The following is an 18,361-nucleotide window of genomic DNA, read 5'->3' as shown; positions in this document are numbered from 1 at the left end:
ATGTCATACAGTATATCATATCTAATCACAACTTGTAACAAGCTGACATACTGAGTTCATGGGCTGCGGAACTTCTTGAGTTTCCCAGTACTCACTATCAGCAGCAATGGCGCCCGTTTGGGGGTCCCTCCCAAGCCCAGTGGCTGTAAGCCCTTCTTTCCATGTTAGGTAGGCTTTTTTGAGGTAACCTAGCTTGTTGTTGCACTGTTTCTTATCAAAACGGGGGAAGTAAGTATAAATGTTGCACCAGCCAGCTGTGGTGAGGCCCTGCTGATTGAAGTTACACTTTTCCTTCTCTTGAAGACAAAGGTCCAGCAACAGCTTGGTTTTGTCGTCCGTCCAACTTGCACGCTTCGGAGGCATCTGTTGGAACGTGGAAGGGCTATTGTCGTTTGTGGGAGGGCATAGTAACGGTACCGAAAAAACCTAAAGGAAAGAACGAAATAACTCAAACATGAAGCAATGGACAGAATGTGGACTTGCCTTGATTTCTCGCTTCAAGCGCTTGGAACGCAAGTTGTACCGGGAGGATTCCGGCGGGGAGCAGGAAGCTGTTGACGACGGTGCCAGTATATGAACTTGGAAAGTGCACACCTACATGGTGAACATGTTAATCTGTCAGTAAGATCGAAGCTGTATGATGAAGGTCATTGCAAATTTAAAGAATCCACAGGTTGTCCATCTTTGTGCAGAAAACGTCACATCATAATTGTAACAACTGTATGATTCATACCATGCATCATGCATCGAGCAGATGCCAGCCATCTACTACTATTCCCGAGTTGCAGAAATAACATAGTCATCACTTTGAAACAGTACCTTCTTGAATGACCAAATGGGGCAAAATAGGAGTATTCAGTTTAAACTACCGGGGAAACTGAGACTTCGATGAAGATGCATAAATGTCCACACAGCTGATGTGCAGTTATATTAATTTTTTTATGAAAAAATTGTGAATCAAAATGCAACCTACTATCCAGCCAAACGACCTCATGACGGTGAGCCAGACCAACATAGCCTGCGCTAACTTAGCAGTGGCAGCACAAGGTGAGCAGTTGAGCACTGAGCAGGAAAAAAAAAAGCTTCCGTAACAAACCCAGGAAAAAAATCCATAAAAAGTATGCAATAGATCGTCCAACGTTTATTCATATATATATATATATATGAATGTCGCAGATATATATGATACAAAAAGAATGAGGAACAGCAACACTCAATATACTCAGTATATATATTGGTCCATGACCATGTGTAGCAAACATAAGCGGTAGATGATATAATCTGGCTGTACACAAGCAACCACACTTGGTAGCACGAACTTGAACCCTAACGAAGCGGATCTACTAGTTTCTAGCCAAAATGGGATAGGAAACGACAGATTTAATGTGTATGCACCGACTACAAGTCAGATCTGGAAAGGACACCAAACATATGAATCGGCAGAACATTGAAGCAAGTCGGGTACTTACCGGAGTCGTCGGAGGTGAGGCCGTAGCCGACGAAGGGGGTGGATCTGTCCACAAACACGGCGAGGACGACGCGGAGGATCTGCGAGGGCAAGCCCGGACCGAATACGGCGACACGGGCCAGGTGGATGGTGGCTTCCGTCGCCGGCACGGGGGGAGGGGGGGAGGAGGAAGGGAGAAGGACAGCGGCCGGCCGTGCGGCGAAGCGGGAGTGGCTGGGCGGGCGAGGACTGCAAGCGTCGGCGGCGGGAGCGTGGGAGCGGCACGGGGGGAGGGGGGAGGGGGAAGGGAGAAGGACAGCGGACGGCCGTGCGGCGATGCGGGAGTGGCTGGGCGGGCGACAACTCGACGCGTCGGCGGCGGGAGCATGGGAGCGGCGAAACCCTAACTCGGCGGCGGGAGCGAGGGAGCGAATGCGAGAGGGGAGCGTCGGGAGGGCGCGAGCTGGTTTTTCTGGGTGAGCCGAACGGCTGGCCCAGGCAGCTGAACGCCTGGGCCGGATGGCCCATTCAGCTTCAGCCGAACCAGCCGCCAAATCAGACCAGCGAACACGGCCTTATCTCTGACTTCTCTGTTGCTGCCCACGTTCATTCCCTCGTCTTGTCGATCGTTCCCACACACGCGGTAGTACTTTACATATACGTGCATACTCAGATATGCATAGCATCCCTCTCAACTCCAGTCATCTCTGTTGCTAGCTGCTTGCATAGTTGCACCTTTTTATTAGGTTGTTTGCTTGCCTTTATCTTCAGACCACTATTGCCCGTGCCCCAGATCCAGGGAGAGCTAGGAGAGGAGGGAGAGAGGCAAGAGACAGAATTAGCGGGGCTGGGGAGAGATGGATGTGAAGAGGAACTGCAGTAGCAGTACACCATCAGCAGAAGGTAGTAGGAGACGAAAAGCGAGCAACAACAATAGCAGCGGCACATCGACGGCGGCGGTGGAGAGGAAGGAGATCGAGAGGAAGAGGAGGCAACACATGAAGAGCCTCTGCCTCAAGCTCGCCTCGCTCATCCCCAAAGAACACTCCTCCAAGGTACCCCACTCCCCACTTCCCCACCCATTAATTCTTCAATAAGGGCGTCTTCGAGGCAGGCCAACAACTACTAGTATTAGTACTAATTGATGTGACTCTTCTTAAATAGTAGTACTGCTTTCCTTTAATTTTCCTATGTAGAAATTATTCTCGCTGATGGAGAAATCAACTTCTTTTAACTCTAACCAATTATGTATAAAAAATATTAATATTTATAGTATATAATCAGTATCTACTTTCATAATAAATTTATTTAAAAATATAAATATTACACGCATTTTCTAGCGTTCCTCTTTTTGGGACGGAGGAATTATATATCTAGATACTAGATACACACCCTGATGGATCTTTGAGTTGTACTAGGATCAGGTGAACAACGACTGTGAATTAAAACATCAGAACATTATAGCTCTTCTGGCTAACTACCTATTAGTCATCAAACTCAATTAGTTCTTCTCTTCCCACATGAAATACTATATTGATGAAAGCTGTTGGCTTCTACATGGACATATTTGGCATTTGTTTTTGATTTGAAGCGTTGCTTTCTTCAACTGCGCACAGTTAGACATTAGAATCTCTACATGGACATTTGGTAAATTTGAAAATGTTGCTTTCTTCATCAACTGCACTTAGATATTGGAAATTTGGAATATTCCTTCAAAATGTTTTCTCTAGCACTGTTTTTTTTTCTTCAATTTCTACAGTGCGAATATCTGGGGTAAATTAAAGTAACGCTGGAAAAAAAAACACAGGCTGATTGTATATAAAAGTATATTTACGTATACATGTAGGATACGATGACGCAGCAGGATAGCCTGGACGAAGCTGCTGCGTACATCAAAAAGCTCAAGAAAAGGGTGGACGAGCTGCAGCAGAAGAGGAGCTCTGCCCAGCTCTCGGCTGCCAAGAGAGGAGGAGGTAGTTGTGGTGGTGGAGCCTCGACATCGGCAGGGACGAGCAGCGGCGGCGGCGCCGGGTCAGAAAAAGCCAACGAGGAGGCGGCCATGGTGGTGGCGCCGGTGGTGGAGGTCCGGCACCATCACGACGGGTCGAGCCTGGACGTGGTGCTCATCAGCGGTGTGGAGCGGCCGTTCAAGCTGCACGAGGTGGTCACCGTGCTGGAGGAAGAAGGTGCCGAGATCGTCAACGCCAACTTCTCCATCTCCGGCCACAGAATCTTCTACACCATCCACTCCCGGGTATACAGGGCTTTTCATTAATCTAATCTATTGCATTTTCTATCTTTTATTTGGTATACTGTCTCCTAGTCCTAGCGCTAGGTTAGCATGCTGCAACCAGTACGGCGAGCCTCTCCAATATAATAGTAACGTATAGTACTAGCTATAATAAGTTAAAGAGTGTACATCTCATTTATAGACTACAGGAAATTCAACTTTTCTAATGACGGTTTATTTATAATATTGTCTCTTATATGAAAATCTTCAGGAAAAGGTACCGTGAAATATGCACACTCTTGACTTGATTTGACAGTAGCATTCCTCAAGATTTTCACCAAATCAAGTGGCATACTAACTCGAGCCCAATTGCATTTCCCCTCCCTCTTGACCACAGGCCTTTAGCTCAAGAATCGGCATAGAGGTATCCAGAGTTTCTGAAAGACTAAGAGCATTGGTTTGACGATACTCCAAGTCGATATGTACATACTGAACAAGAGGTGTATGTAGTAATCAAGACGTCAAGGTCTATATATCTTGATGTGATGCAAAGTTGTTAGAAGGGAAATCACGTACTGCAGCTCTATAAATTGGTTACAAAACCTCTCTTTACGTTTTCATTTCCCAACATGTTATATGACTAAATGTTTGCCACTAATTATTTCCTAATAATAAACTGAACATGGTAAATTCCACAGCAAATTCTCTATGTTTTTAGTTCTGTTTTCCCAGCTGTAGTGATTAGGTGATCTTGTGGAGGTGGCGAATCTCACGGAGGTGCTTAATTAGTGGGTGGTATCCAGCTTCTCTGCGCGTGTTTTTGTAAAACCGGTGTCCCCAGTACTCTATCTTGCTTTCAATAGAAGCAGGGTAATAGCCTTTCAATAGAAATTAGTGTCCCATATATCCAACAACCCTTTTATGACCAGATAATCACTTTGATTCGACACGAGGTGGAGCGCGGGGTAGCTAGGTATAGGCTAGTACCTCATCTCAACTTCAAAATCGTTCATGGGAGATTTGGCCATTTACGGGGAAAGGTTGTGATCCTGAGTCAACCCTTGTCCGGGCACGGGTATGAAGGTTAGACCTGGTTTCCTATGTGGGCTTATCTGTACACCTCTGCAGAGCTTTTCAAAGCGTGATCATTTGCATCATGATTGTTCTTACTTCTAGTTTCAAATCGAGTAGGGAGAGCAACATGTTATACCCTTATGATTTCTTGATCTTTACATGCTTTATTTATGAGTTATCACTTAATGGATTAGCAACAATATCGTAGCATATCATGTTTAACATACACCATGCTTTTATGCAAGCTATCACAAATTTCCTATAATTGATCTCATGCATCCAACAAATTATATGCCTATGTTAGATTAAGTCCTCTGAGTACTTTTGTTCTCATGGTACTACCGTTATTTCTATGTTGCCAAAGATTTGGTGGCCACTCGAGCCACACTCGAGTGAAGTTGAAGGCATAGCCGTTGAAGAGGTGGGCACGCTCTGAATCTATGTCTACTTTGATAGGACGAGCACTACGCGAGTGAGATTGTAGTTTTCGACTCGTAGAGGAGTAGCTTGGGTTGAAGCAGGGATCACACATACATAAGAAGTTGGAGTCAATCCAAAATAAAGTTCTTAGATGAGTGGGAGGGCTTTGGCTAAGCTCATAAGGTTGCTATGTCAATGCAAATGGCCAAGAGAGTGACCTTGATCTGGCCATGGGGGCTTAAATAGAAGCCCCCACGAAATAGAGCCGTTGTATCATTTTACTAGGCACAACACGGGGTGACCGGACGCTCTGGTCAGTTCGACCGGATGCAGGACCCTAGCGTCCGGTCGCCCGATGCTTGCCACGTGTCATCGGCTTTAAACGCCGATCGCCCGATCTCAACGGTCAAGTGATGACCGGACGCGTCAGTTAGAAAGTGACCGGACGCGGGACCCCAGCGTCTGATCATTTCCAGTAAGGCTCCAAACGCGTAATTTCACGACCGGACGCATCCGGTCATGCTCGACCGGACTCACTCGGTGTCCGATCACTCCACGTTTCTGCTGTGCGCCTTACATCAGCACTGATCGGACGCACCCTGTCAGCGTCCGGTCAGTTTACACGCCACTGTCTGGTCACAAGACCGAGATACGTGCTCACTGCTGCTACTGACCGGACTCTGAACCCAGCGTCCGGTCACTACACCACCAGCGTCCGGTCACTCTGTGAACCTCCGTCTTTTTTGTCTAGGGCGCCGGTGAAGTTTCTAACCCTTTCTCAAATGTGCCAACCACCAAGTGTATCACCTTGTGCACATATGTTGGTATATTTTCACAAATATTTTCAAGGGTGTTAGCACTCTACTAGATCCTAAATGCATATGCAACGAGTTAGAGCATCTAGTGGCACTTTGATAACCGTATTTTAATATGAGTTTCACCCCTCTTAATAGTACGGCTATCTAACCTAAATGTGATCACACTCGCTAAGTATCTTGATCACCGAAACAAAATGGCTCTTACTATTTATACCTTTGCCTTGAGCCTTTTGTTTTTCTCTTTCTTCTTTTCAAGTTCAAGCATTTGATCATCACCATGCCATCACCATCATCATGATCTTCGCCATTGCTTCATCACTTGGAGTAATGCTACCTATCTCATAATTACTTTGATAAACTATGTTAGCACTTAGGGTTTCATCAATTAACCAAAACAAAACTAGAGCTTTTAATCTCCCCCTTTTTGGTAATTGATGACAACCCTTACACAAAGATATGAATTGAGATTTAATTGAATCCATGTTGCTTGCCCAAGCATATTTACCATGTGTAAAAAAATATGGACAAGTTTCATGAACTTCAAATGGTAGCAATTGTTCCACTTACATATGTGCTAAGAGTTTGGATTGTAGCTTGCACATATGCTTAGATAGGAAATATAGGAGACAATTTCTACCGTATGATGCTAAGGTATAAGAGATGGACCTTTGAAGCGTGATACCAATCGAAGTGCACCAATATACCATCCTTAGCACCATTAGTAACTATACATACACAAAAACTAGAATACCCCATGAGATCAACATTACAAGCAAGGGTCTAGTTTCCATAAAATGAACATAAGTCTAGTTACTTTAGCCTATGCATGCTAGTTTTTCATTTCATCATTTAAGCATATAACTAGCATACACCACACAAGCATGGATATTAAAATTTAGAACCTGTGCCATGCAAGCAAATATATGAAATGCGCATTTAAATACAACATACAAGTTTATGAGCTTACTCCCCCTACTTGTGTGCATTTTTTATTTTTCCCCTTACAATATAATTTCATTTGTTTGCTTCTCCTATCTTACTATCTTTGTGAATTTCTCTCCCCCTTTGTCAACAATTAGCACAAAAAGGTGAGCTCAAATTATAGATAGGTTGGGGTGAAACCATGTGAAATGAGGATCATTTTTCCAATTTGGTTCAATCTAGATTACTTGCAAAAGATATTTAACTTGGTTTGATCCAAGGACAAGCTTCTTCACACCTCCAAATAAGGGTTATCTTGTACCATGTTGAGTTAAACACTTGTAGCTTATTTTCTAGATCAAACACTAGGTTTACAAGCCCACAAACATGTCATATGCTACCACTAGTTCATTTCAATCATACAAGCAATAGTGGTACCATACAAGCATCAAATTCATTTAATTTTAATGAATAAGCCTAGGACATGATAGGAATAACTAGATGCACTAAACAAGTCCTTAGCAATGGATGGATGACATATCAATCAACTTTACCTTGCTTTGCTCGAAAGAGAGGCATGTCATATAATGGGGGGTGCATCAACATATATTGGAGAAGTCAAGTATGTTCAATTCATTCCTTAGCTTGCAAAACCTCTTTTCATCAAGTGGCTTGGTGAAGATATCGATAAGTTGATCTTCGGTGCCCACACTCTCAATGCAAATGTTCCCATTTTGTTGGTGATCTCTTATGAAATGATGACGGACATCAATATGCTTTGTTCTTGAATGCTGAACCAGGTTGTTGGTGAGCTTTACGACACTCTCATTGTCACATAGCAATGGCACTTGCTTGAATTTAATTTCAAAGTCACTCAAAGTAGCCTTCATCCAAAGTAATTGAGCACAACAACTACCGACCGAAATGTACTCCGCTTCGGCGGTTGAAAGTGCTATACTATTTTGCTTCTTTGATGACCAAGACACAAGTGATCTTTTCAATAGTTGACATATGCCCGATGTGCTCTTTCTCTCAACTTTGCATCCTGCATAATCGGAGACCGAATATCCAATCAACTCAAATCTTGCTCATTTGGGATACCATAATTCAACATTTTGTGTATGCTTCAAGTACCTCAATATTCTCTTTATTGCTTTCAAATGACTTTCTCTTGATGAGGCTTGAAATCTAGCACACATGCATACACTAAACATGACATCCGGTCTTGATGCGGTCACATAGAGTAGGTTTCTAATCATAGACCGATACATCTTTTGATCCACCATGTTGCCACTAGCATCACTATCCAAGCTTCCATTTGTCCCTATTGATGTACTAATAGCTTTAACATCATCCATTCTAAACTTCTTGAGCATGTCCTTGATATACTTGCCTTGACTCACAAATGTGCCATTCTTCATTTGCTTGATTTGAAGACTAAGGAAGTAACTAAGCTCTCCAATCATAGACATCTCAAACTCACTTGCCATCATCTTGCCAAACTTCTCACAAAAATCTTGATTTGTTGACCCAAATATGATATCATCAACATAGATTTGCATTACAAACAAGTCATTTCCAAGCTTCTTGGTGAAGAGAGTGGTGTCAACCTTTCCCATCTTGAATCCCTTAGAGAGTAGGAAATCCCTCAATCTCTCATACCATGCTCTAGTGCTTATTTTAATCCATACAAAGCCTTTCTCAACTTGTAAATATGGTTGGGTTACTTTTCATCTTCAAAACTGGGAGGTGGCTCAACATACACAAGCTTATTGATGTACCCATTGAGAAATGCACTCTTCACATCTATTTGGTACAACTTGATATTGTGGGCACAAGCATAGGCTAACAAGATCCTAATTGCTTCCAATCTTGCAACCGGGGCATATGTTTCTCCAAAGTCAAGACCTTCAACTTGAGTGTAACCTTGAGCCACTAATCTTGCTTTGTTCCTTATTACTATCACATCTTGATCTTGCTTGTTCCGAAAACCCCATTTGGTTCCAATCATATTATGATCCTTAGGCCTCTCAACTAACTCTCATACTTGGTTTCTTGTGAAGTTTTTTAGCTCTTCATGCATAGCATTGATCCAATCAACATCCTTCAAAGCTTCATCTATCTTCTTAGGTTCAATGGATGACACAAATGAGAAGTGCTCATAAAATGAAGTCAATCTTGATCTAGTTTGTACACCTATTGAAATATCACCAATGATAGTATCCAAGGGATTATCTCTTGCAACATTGGTTGGTTGAAGCACTTGCACTTGATTGCTTGTATTTGATAGATCACTTGGTTGAGATGATGAACTAGCCATTTGTTGTTGATCTTGCAGTTTGTCATCACTAGTTCTTGTTTGAACTTGATTATGAGAACCACTAGCTTGCACATTTGAGTTAGAGAGCACTTGATTCTTGTCATCTTCAACATCAATCACCTCTCTAGGCCTTATATTACCAATGTCCATGTTCTTTATTGCATTGACTAATTGAATGCCTCTTACATCATCTAGATTCTCATCTTCCTCTTGAGAATCATTTGTTTCATCAAACTCCACATCATGAACCTCCTCAAGAGTACCACTAGCCAAATTCCAAACTCTATAAGCCTTGCTAGTAGTGGAGTAACCAAGCAAGAAACCTTCATCATATTTCTTTTCAAGCTTGCTCAATCTAGTGCCTTTCTTTAATATGTAGCATTTACAACCAAAAACCCGAAAGTATACTATGTTGGGCTTTCTTCCATTCAAAAGCTCATAAGGTGTCTTCTCCATCATGGGGTGACAATAGAGTCGGTTGCTATAATAGCAAGCCGTGTTGATTGCTTCTGCCCAAAATGAATGACTCATATTGTACTCACTCAACATTGATCTTGTCATATCAATCAAAGTTCTATTCTTCCTTTCAACTAAGCCATTTGATTGAAGAGTGTACTTGGCCAAGAATTAATGTCTAATTCCAAATTCATCATACAACTCATTAATTCTAGTGTTCTTGAATTTACTATCATTGTCACTTCTAACTTTCTTGATGGTTGTTTCAAACTCATTATGAGTGCCCTTGACAAATGATTTGAATATTACAAACACATCACTCTTGTCAACAAGAAAGAATACCCATGTGTATCTAGTGAAATCATCCATAATCACAAATCCATATTTGTTTCCACCAATGCTTGTGTATGTGGTTGGTCCAAACAAGTCCATGTGCATCAACTCAAATGCCTTAGATGTGCTCATCATGCTCTTCTTAGGATGTGTGTTACCAACTTGTTTTATGGCTTGACATGCACTACATAGCTTATGCTTCTGAAATGTGACATCTTTCAAGCCAACTAAGTTATGCTTAGTCAACTTATTCAATTGATCCATTCCAACATGACCAAGCCTTCTATGCTATAACCAACCCATGCTAGACTTAGTGATCAAACATATTGTCAATTGAGCTTCTCTAGCATTGAAATCAACGAAGTATAGATTTTCATATCTAAATCCTTTGAATATCAAGTTAGAGCCATCTACACTTATAATCTCTATATCATCCACACCAAATATGCACTTGAAACTAAGATCACACAATTAAGCTACCGATAAAAGGTTGAAGTTCAAGCTCTCTACTAGTAGCACATTGGAAATGCTCAAGTCATTGGATATTGTAATCTTACCAAGCCCTTTGACCTTGCCTTTGCCATTATCACCAAATATGATACTATCAATCCCATTGCTCTTGTTTTCATTGATTGAATTGAACATTCTTGGATCACCGGTCATGTGTTGTGTGCACCCACTATCAAGCACCAAATGCCTTTCTCTGGCTTTATAGTTGACCTACAAAAGAAGATCAATTCTTTTTAGGTACCCAAACTTGCTTGGGTCCTTGAAGATTAGTTATCAAGGTCTTTGGTACCCAAATGACCTTCTTCTTTAGGCCCACAATTGGTGTACCAATGAACTTAGCCTTCACACCATTGGCACCCTTAACAAGCATGTAACAAGAATCAAATTTAATTGAGGATACAATAGGTAGCTTGTTTTTGTTAATCTTGTAATATTGCTCTACATGCCCAACTTACTTACATCTATTGCAAAACCGACCATTGTCCTTCACAAAGTTAACTTTGGGAGTGACAAAGGCTGCCTTGCCTTTCTTGGAGGTATAGCCTAATCCCTCTTTGTTGAGAGAAAACCTTTGGCTATCCAAGCACTTTAGCAAGTGGGCATCTCCATCATAGGCATTGCCTAAGGCACGAGTGAGCTCATTCACCTCCTTCTTAAGGGTCTCATTTTCCACCATTAATGAGGCATCACAAGTGAGACCATCACTCAAAGGTGAAGTAGAAGTGGTAGTGCTACAAGAAGTGTTAGTGGGAGCAACTATAATGGGCTTATAAAAAGATTCATTAATAAGATCACATGTTAGTCCCACATCATATGATACAATCACTTACTCCTTCTTAGCTTCCTCTTTGACTTGCTCGATGAGAGAGGAGTGAGCTTTCTCAAGCTTAAAGTGATCTTTGCCAAGCTTCTCATGGGCTTCCATTAGTCTCTCATGAGTGGCATTGAGCTCATTAAGGGATTGCTCAAGAAATTTGACTTTCTTGTTCAATTTCTTGCACTCCTTTTTCTTCATCTCAAAGCAAGTATGCACTTGCTCACACATGTCCATGAGCTCCTCCTTAGAGTACTCCTCATCATCATCATCACTCCTACAAGCATCACTTTCACATTTATCATCATCATTCACATCATATTTTATCTTGGTGGGTTTTGCCATGAGGCATGTTGAAGGAGTGTCGAAGATGGAGGGCTTGTTGTTGATGACGATGCTTGCTAGTGCTTTCTTGATAGATTTCTTGTCATCATCACTAGAGTCATCACTATCCGAAGAGCCATCACTATCCCAAGTGACCACATAGCCTCCACCCTTCTTCTTCTTTTGGAATGTCATTCTCTTCTCCTTCTTCTCCTTCTTTTCTTTCTTATCCTTCTTGTGCTTTTTCTTCTCATCCTCATCATTGTCACTATTGCAGGGACAATTTGCTACAACATGATTGGGAGTCTTGCAATTGTAGCATCTTCTCACATATTCTTTGCTTTTGGTGTGATATCTTCTCTTTCTTGCACCATAGCCCTTCTTCTTCATGAATTTTCCCATCTTGCGTACAAAGAGGGCCATAGCTTCATCATCAATATCACTAAGATCATCATCATCACTTGATTCTTTTTTAGACTTGCCCTTGTTCTTGGATGATGATGAGCTAGCCTTGAATGCTATACTCTTCTTCTTCCTTCTTGTCATCCTTGTCATCCCCCTCTTTTTCCACACGGTATGTCTATTGGGTCATGACATCACCTAGTACTTGGTTAGGGGTAATCTCCTTCAATCCTCTTCTTATGATAAGTAATCTCAACATCTCAAATCTTGGAGGTAAGCACATCAAGAACCAATGAGAGACATCATCATACTTGATCTTCTCTCCCAAGGCCTTCAAGTCATTTATAATCACTTGCAGCCAATGGAACATTTCTGGAATGCTCTCATCTTCCTTCATCTTGAAGCTTGTCAACTTATCCTTAAGAATGTACAACTTAGCACTCTTCACCACCGGTGTGCCCTCATATGTTTCCTCTAATCTCCTCCACACCTTATTTTCTCTTTCACAATCCTTGATTTGCTCAAACACCTTGGAATCAACGGCATTGTATATGGTGTTGAGAGCCATTGTATTGCATTGCATATTGGTCTTGTCTTGGTTGGTGGGGTCATCAGGATCAATGATAGCATAGTCATTCTCGGTCACCTCTCATACTTGATCATTGATTGAACCAAGATACATCCTCATCTTTCTCTTTCAATAATCATAGCATGTGCCATCAAAGAATGGTGGTTTGCCCCCTACATGGTTGAACACAACTTGAGCCATAATTTGACACCGAGGTAGTTAAGCCTTCAATCAAACGGTAATCTGGCTCTGATACCACTTGAGAGGTCCTAATATGGCTAGAGGGGGGTGAATAGCCTATTTAAAAATCTACAAATCAACTAGATCAATTTGATTAGTATGACAAATAGCGAAATACAGACTTGCTCTAGCTCTACAAGGGTTGCAAGCCACATATCTAATAATTCTAGTTGCAATGATTACTAGGCACACAACTTGCAAAGTTACTACTCACTAAGAGCTCTCAATCTTGCTACTCTAAAGAGCTCCACTAGATGAACTTAAAATAACAAAGCAAGCTCTTAATTCTAATTACACTAAAGAGCTTGCCACAACTAGTTTGTATAAATATATAAATGAGTGAGTAGGGTGATTATACCGCCGTGTAGAGGAGTGAACCAATTACAAGATGAATACTAAATCAATCATTGGGAGAATACCAAAGGGCAAGAGACAGCTAATTTTTTCCCCGAAGTTCATGTGCTTACCAACACGCTAGTCCCCGTTGTGTCGACCAACACTTGGTGGTTCGGCAGCTAAGAGGTGTTGCATGAACCTCGTCCACACAATTGGACACCGCAAGAACCTACCCACAAGTGAGATAACTCAGTGATACAAGCAATCCACTAGAGTTACCTTTCGGCTCTCTGCCGGGGAAGGCACAAGACTCCTCACAATCACCATGATCGGAGCCGGAGACAATCACCAACCTTCGCTCAATGATCCTCGCTGCTCCAAACCATCTAGGTGACGGCAACCTCCAAGAGTAACAAGTGAATCCCGCAGCGAAACACAAATGACAAGTGCCTCTAGATGCAATCGCTCAAGCAATGCACTTGGATTCTCTCCCAATCTCACAATGATGATGAAACAATAATGGAGATGAGTGGGAGGGCTTTGGCTAAGCTCACAAGATTGCTATGTCAATGCAAATGGCCAAGAGAGTGAGCTTAAGCTGGCCATGGGGCTTAAATAGAAGCCCCTATGAAATAGAGCCATTGTACCCCTTCACTGGGCACAACACGGGGTGACTGAATGCTTTGGTCAGTTCGACCGGACGTAGGACCCCAGCGTTCGGTTGCTCGATGCTTGCCACGTGTCATCGGCTTCAAACGCCGATCGCCCGATCTCAACGGTCAAGTGATGATCGGACGCGTCAGTTAGAAAGTGACCGGACGCACGACCCTAGCGTCCGATCGTTTCCAGTAAGGTTCCAAACACATAATTTCACGATCGGACGCGTCCGGTCATGCTCAACCAGACTCACTCGGCGTCCGATCACTCCACGTTTCCTCTGTGCGCCTTATGTCAGCACTGACCGAACGCACTTGCCAGCGTCCGGTCAGTTTACACGCCAGCGTTCAGTCATAAGACCGAGACACGTACTCACTGCTGCTACTGACCGGACTCTGAACCCAGCGTCCGGTCACTACACCACCAGCGTCCGGTCACTCTGTGAACCCCTGTCTTTTCTATCTAGAGCACCGGTGGCACCGTTGGACTGTCCGCCGGTGAAGTTTCTAACCCTTGCTCAAATGTGCCAACTACCAAGTGTATCACCTTGTGCACATGTGTTGGCATATTTTCACAAATATTTTCAAGGGTGTTAGCACTCTACTAGATCCTAAATGCATATGCAACGAGTTAGAGCATCTAGTGACACTTTGATAACCGCATTTCAATATGAGTTTCACCCTTCTTAATAGTACGGCTATCTAACCTAAATGTGATCACACTCGCTAAGTGTCTTGATCACCGAAACAAAATGTCTCGTACTATTTATACCTTTGCCTTGAGCCTTTTATTTTTCTCTTTCTTCTTTTTAAGTTCAAGCATTTGATCATCACCATGCCATCACCATCATCATGATCTTCGCCATTACTTCATCACTTGGAGTAGTGCTACATATCTCATAATCACTTTGATAAACTAGGCTACCACTTAGGGTTTCATCAATTAACCAAAACCAAACTAGAGCTTTCACCGCTTGAGGTGGGCAAGGAGGTTGCCGCCGTCGGTGGTGCGGACGTTGGTGCAGGGGCGAGGAGGTGGCCGCCGTCAGTGGTGCAGGCGTGGAGGAGGCGGCTGTTGGCGCCGGGGGCGAGGGGAGGACGTGGACGCGTCGTCCTCCATGGGCTCCGTGGCCATGGCCTCCGCCGTGCTCCGCGTGGAGTCTCCTCCGGCCTCCCCATCCTACATGGCCACCGCACCGGGCAGCCGCGCTCGGGCCAGGGCAGCCCGTCGCACCAGGGACCGCTCGCCGGGCAGGCCGCGACGGAGATGCTCCGTGGAGGGCCACGCCGGTGAGGGCTCCCCTTCGTTAGAGATTCTCCAGATCTGGTGAGGAGCGCGACGGAGATGCTCCCCTGCGGCGGCGACGAGCTCCACTGCGTCGGACTTGAGTGGCTCCGTCCTCCTATGTCGGCCTTTGCGAGAGGTGAGAACAAGGAGACGACTGGGAGGTTAAGCGGCGTGGGGATGAGAAGGGAGTTAGGGATCAGGGGTTGGGGACGGGGCGGTGGGCCGACTAAGGGAGCAGGTCGGCCTTGGGGAGGGGAGGAGTGAGGAGGGTGAGGGGGGAGGCCGGGCCACTGCCGGACCAACCGTTGAAGGCCGGGCCGTGCCGTGCTAGCCCACGGGTCTGAGCAGCGGCCCAGGCACGGCCGACTCCCTCCAGCCGGGTCAGCCCGGGCCTGCACGTCATCGGGCCGGGCCGTGCTCATGTTAGGCTAAAAAAGCAGGCTTCGTGTCGTGTCATTGTGACTCGGGCTGCATGAATATTTATCGGCTCGAGAGACATATGGATGGCCTAAAGAATGCACGGATGTGGGCAAAAGTCGATCCTGCAGAAATTGTTTAATGATATTCCTTTTGTCATAACCTGCCATTTGGACTTGTGTGCATGGTGCCATTTGGATCCAGAAGCTGCCTTTCTCTAGATTTATTACTATCTTGTGCATGCATGCATGTCAAATACTCCGTAGTGATGTAGCTAGCTTTTCCAAACGAGGTGAGCTTTTACAAACCGCAAGCAAACTTTTAACAATCACTAGCCGATCCACCTACATCGGTCCCATATATATCAAAAGTGTCACCGACAACAATACAATCATAATGAGCACCATCATAAGGATTTCACTGCCAGCAAACAGTTCTTCATCATCACTTCAAGATAAATTAGCATAAACTAATACTAGATGAATATAATCTTCCCTCGATTTTGAACTTATCAGCTTCAAATGGCTATATATTGGTGAAAACTGATGGAATCAACTGGGTTCATCCACAATATTACACCGTGGTTTTTGCAATGTAGCAAGTAAAAGGCTCGGCATAAAACACCTACCTTATGGATTTTGAGCCCATAAGACAAGGAAGCATATCTTTTGGCAAGACTAAGGCAGGTTAGCCTCACCACCCACCCAGTGGCAGAGCCGCCACCCGGCCACTATCACCGTCACCGATAACATAGTCTGAACAAATTAAAGATGTAGTCACGTTACCATTGTGTACCTCCATCACACGTAGTAGTGATGAGACCAGCATAATCTAACACAGGCCACATACACAAATCTTGGGTTTTGTAGAGTAGTAGTAGAAGGGTGAATATCATCTAGAGGGTCTAAAAATTTTTACATTGACGAAATTTTTTGTTCAATTGCGTGATCTAATAAACTAACGGACTTTTTTGTGAGATTAGCTATATTTTAGACAACACTTTAAACCACAGGCACGTTTAGAGCGTCGGTAGTTAAATTGGTCTAAAGTTTTGTGGCACAACCATGGAGTCGTTCTAGCTACTTCCTCCGTCCCGCAATATCTGTCGTTGGAGCAACAGTGGAACGTCCCGCAATATTTGTCGTTGCCTATTCCCCGTCATAGGCCGTAGCTGTACTGCTGCACCGCACCATGCGTTGTCGGTCAAGGCAGTCTTATCTCTTCCCCCTCCCCCTCGCAGCCTCACACGCCACCGAAGGCCTTTTTTCGTTAAAAAAACGCACGCATGCATTTTTAAAGAGAGAAATACTGTACTGCATGTAAAACTGTGAAAAGGTGGGTGTGAGTTGGGATTGGTTTAGCACTTGTTTAGTTGGACCCCAAAATCCAAAAAGTTGCTACAGTACCTGCCACATCGAATGTTTGCGGCCCGTGCATGGAGCATTAAATGTAGATGAAAAGAAAAACTAATTGCACAGTTTGGTGGGAAATTACGAGACGAACGTTTTAAGCCTAATTAGTCAATGTTTGGACATTATTTGCCAAATAAAAACAAAGATGCTACAGTAGCCTTAAAATCCAAATTTCGTGAACTAAACAAGGGCTTATTGTAAGAAGAATGATATGGTGAGTAGCATTGATGGCATGTCGGTTCAAATACACAGTTGACAAATCATTCGAGTAAAGGTGTCAACGTCTTTTGCGGTAACTGGGTTGTTTCACTGACGATATTCTAGCCGAATAGGCCAGTGCCAGGCTATTCAATGGTCAGGTCAGTGCAGCGCTTTGCTGCTTGCTTCCGACCGGAAGTGGATAAAAAAGATAAAAAAAATCTAGCGGTGGCAGTTGCTCCCTCACAGCACCAAGCACCGAGGCGAGGCCTGTGCATGTTTCCTGCAGGACGTCGCAATCAGCATGATTCCTCGTAGGCGTGTTTCGGCCTGTTCGCTGGTTGGTTTCTGGGCTGGTTTGGGCTGGCTGGTGCTGATTTTATGTGAGAGGAAAATACTGTTGATTGGCTGGTTTGGGCTGGTTGAAACCAACAAGCGAACAGGGTGTTTATTTGGTGAATTTTGGATTTTGAGCTAATGTAATATTTTTATTTTTATTTGACAATTAATGTTCAATTATGGTTTAATTAGGCTTAAAACGTTCGTTTTGCGATTTCCAACTAAACTGTGTAATTAATTTTTTTGTCTACATTTAATACTCCATACACGTATCGCAAGATTCGATGTGATGGATACTGTAGCACTTTTTTGGAATTTGGCCTGACAACTAAACACGAGCTAAGACTGTCTCCAACAGCTCATGCAAAAGGCGACGCATACCCAAAATCGGTCATGCACAGTGTTTTAACTGAAGAACACCGTCTCCAACCGAAGACGCAAACGCATGATGCATTTTGGGTACGAGCCCAACCGGGACGCTTATTTGCGTCGTCTTTCTCCAAGACGCAAAGTCTTCCGCGGCAGGAGAGGTGCGGGCAACTGCTGCTCGGCCTAGAGCCGATCAGCGCTGGGCGCTGCTGGTGTGCTCGGCCAGGAGCCAAATCAACTAGCACACGATGAACAGAGAGCTCGCACGCGAAGAACAGAAAAGGAGCGGCCAAGAAAATCGATGAAATCCGACTCAAATCTTCATGGATCGCTCCCAGGCTTTGCACAGCGATTCACAATGAAGATAAAAAGCTACTCCTAGAAGATCATTGCTCAATTTAAACTGTAACTTTGTAAATCGAAGAAATTCGAGCAAGAATGAGTTTTTCCTCCAAAATAAAGATCGGCT

At 43.7% G+C, this 18,361-nt stretch overlaps 1 protein-coding gene across 1 annotated transcript; it reads left to right on the top strand.

The window, feature by feature from the left end:
• The first annotated feature begins 2,116 nt into the window (after nucleotides 1-2,116).
• On the top strand, nucleotides 2,117-4,379 carry LOC136451792 (transcription factor bHLH162-like). Its single transcript, XM_066452476.1, has 3 exons — nucleotides 2,117-2,502; nucleotides 3,294-3,701; nucleotides 4,075-4,379. Exons 1-3 carry the CDS (start codon nucleotides 2,305-2,307, stop codon nucleotides 4,138-4,140), a joined length of 672 nt encoding a protein of 223 aa, XP_066308573.1. The 5' UTR covers nucleotides 2,117-2,304; the 3' UTR covers nucleotides 4,141-4,379.
• Nucleotides 4,380-18,361: the final 13,982 nt, after the last annotated feature.

Source organism: Miscanthus floridulus, chromosome 5, assembly GCF_019320115.1.
Source record: "Miscanthus floridulus cultivar M001 chromosome 5, ASM1932011v1, whole genome shotgun sequence".
NCBI classification, from domain to species: Eukaryota; Viridiplantae; Streptophyta; class Magnoliopsida; order Poales; family Poaceae; genus Miscanthus; species Miscanthus floridulus.
The sequence above is the reverse complement of the archived record's forward strand: the minus strand, read 5'-3'. Positions and strand labels throughout refer to the sequence as shown.

What these genes read in the sequence shown, in the direction of transcription:
- LOC136451792 (XM_066452476.1), top strand. Translation starts at nt 2,305, where the DNA reads ATGGATGTGAAGAGGAACTGCAGTAGCAGTACACCATCAGCAGAAGGT. An exon ending in CCAAAGAACACTCCTCCAAG is followed by an intron (nt 2,503 to 3,293) that starts GTACCCCACTCC and finishes GTATACATGTAG; the next exon opens with GATACGATGACGCAGCAGGA. An exon ending in TCTACACCATCCACTCCCGG is followed by an intron (nt 3,702 to 4,074) that starts GTATACAGGGCT and finishes TCTTGACCACAG; the next exon opens with GCCTTTAGCTCAAGAATCGG.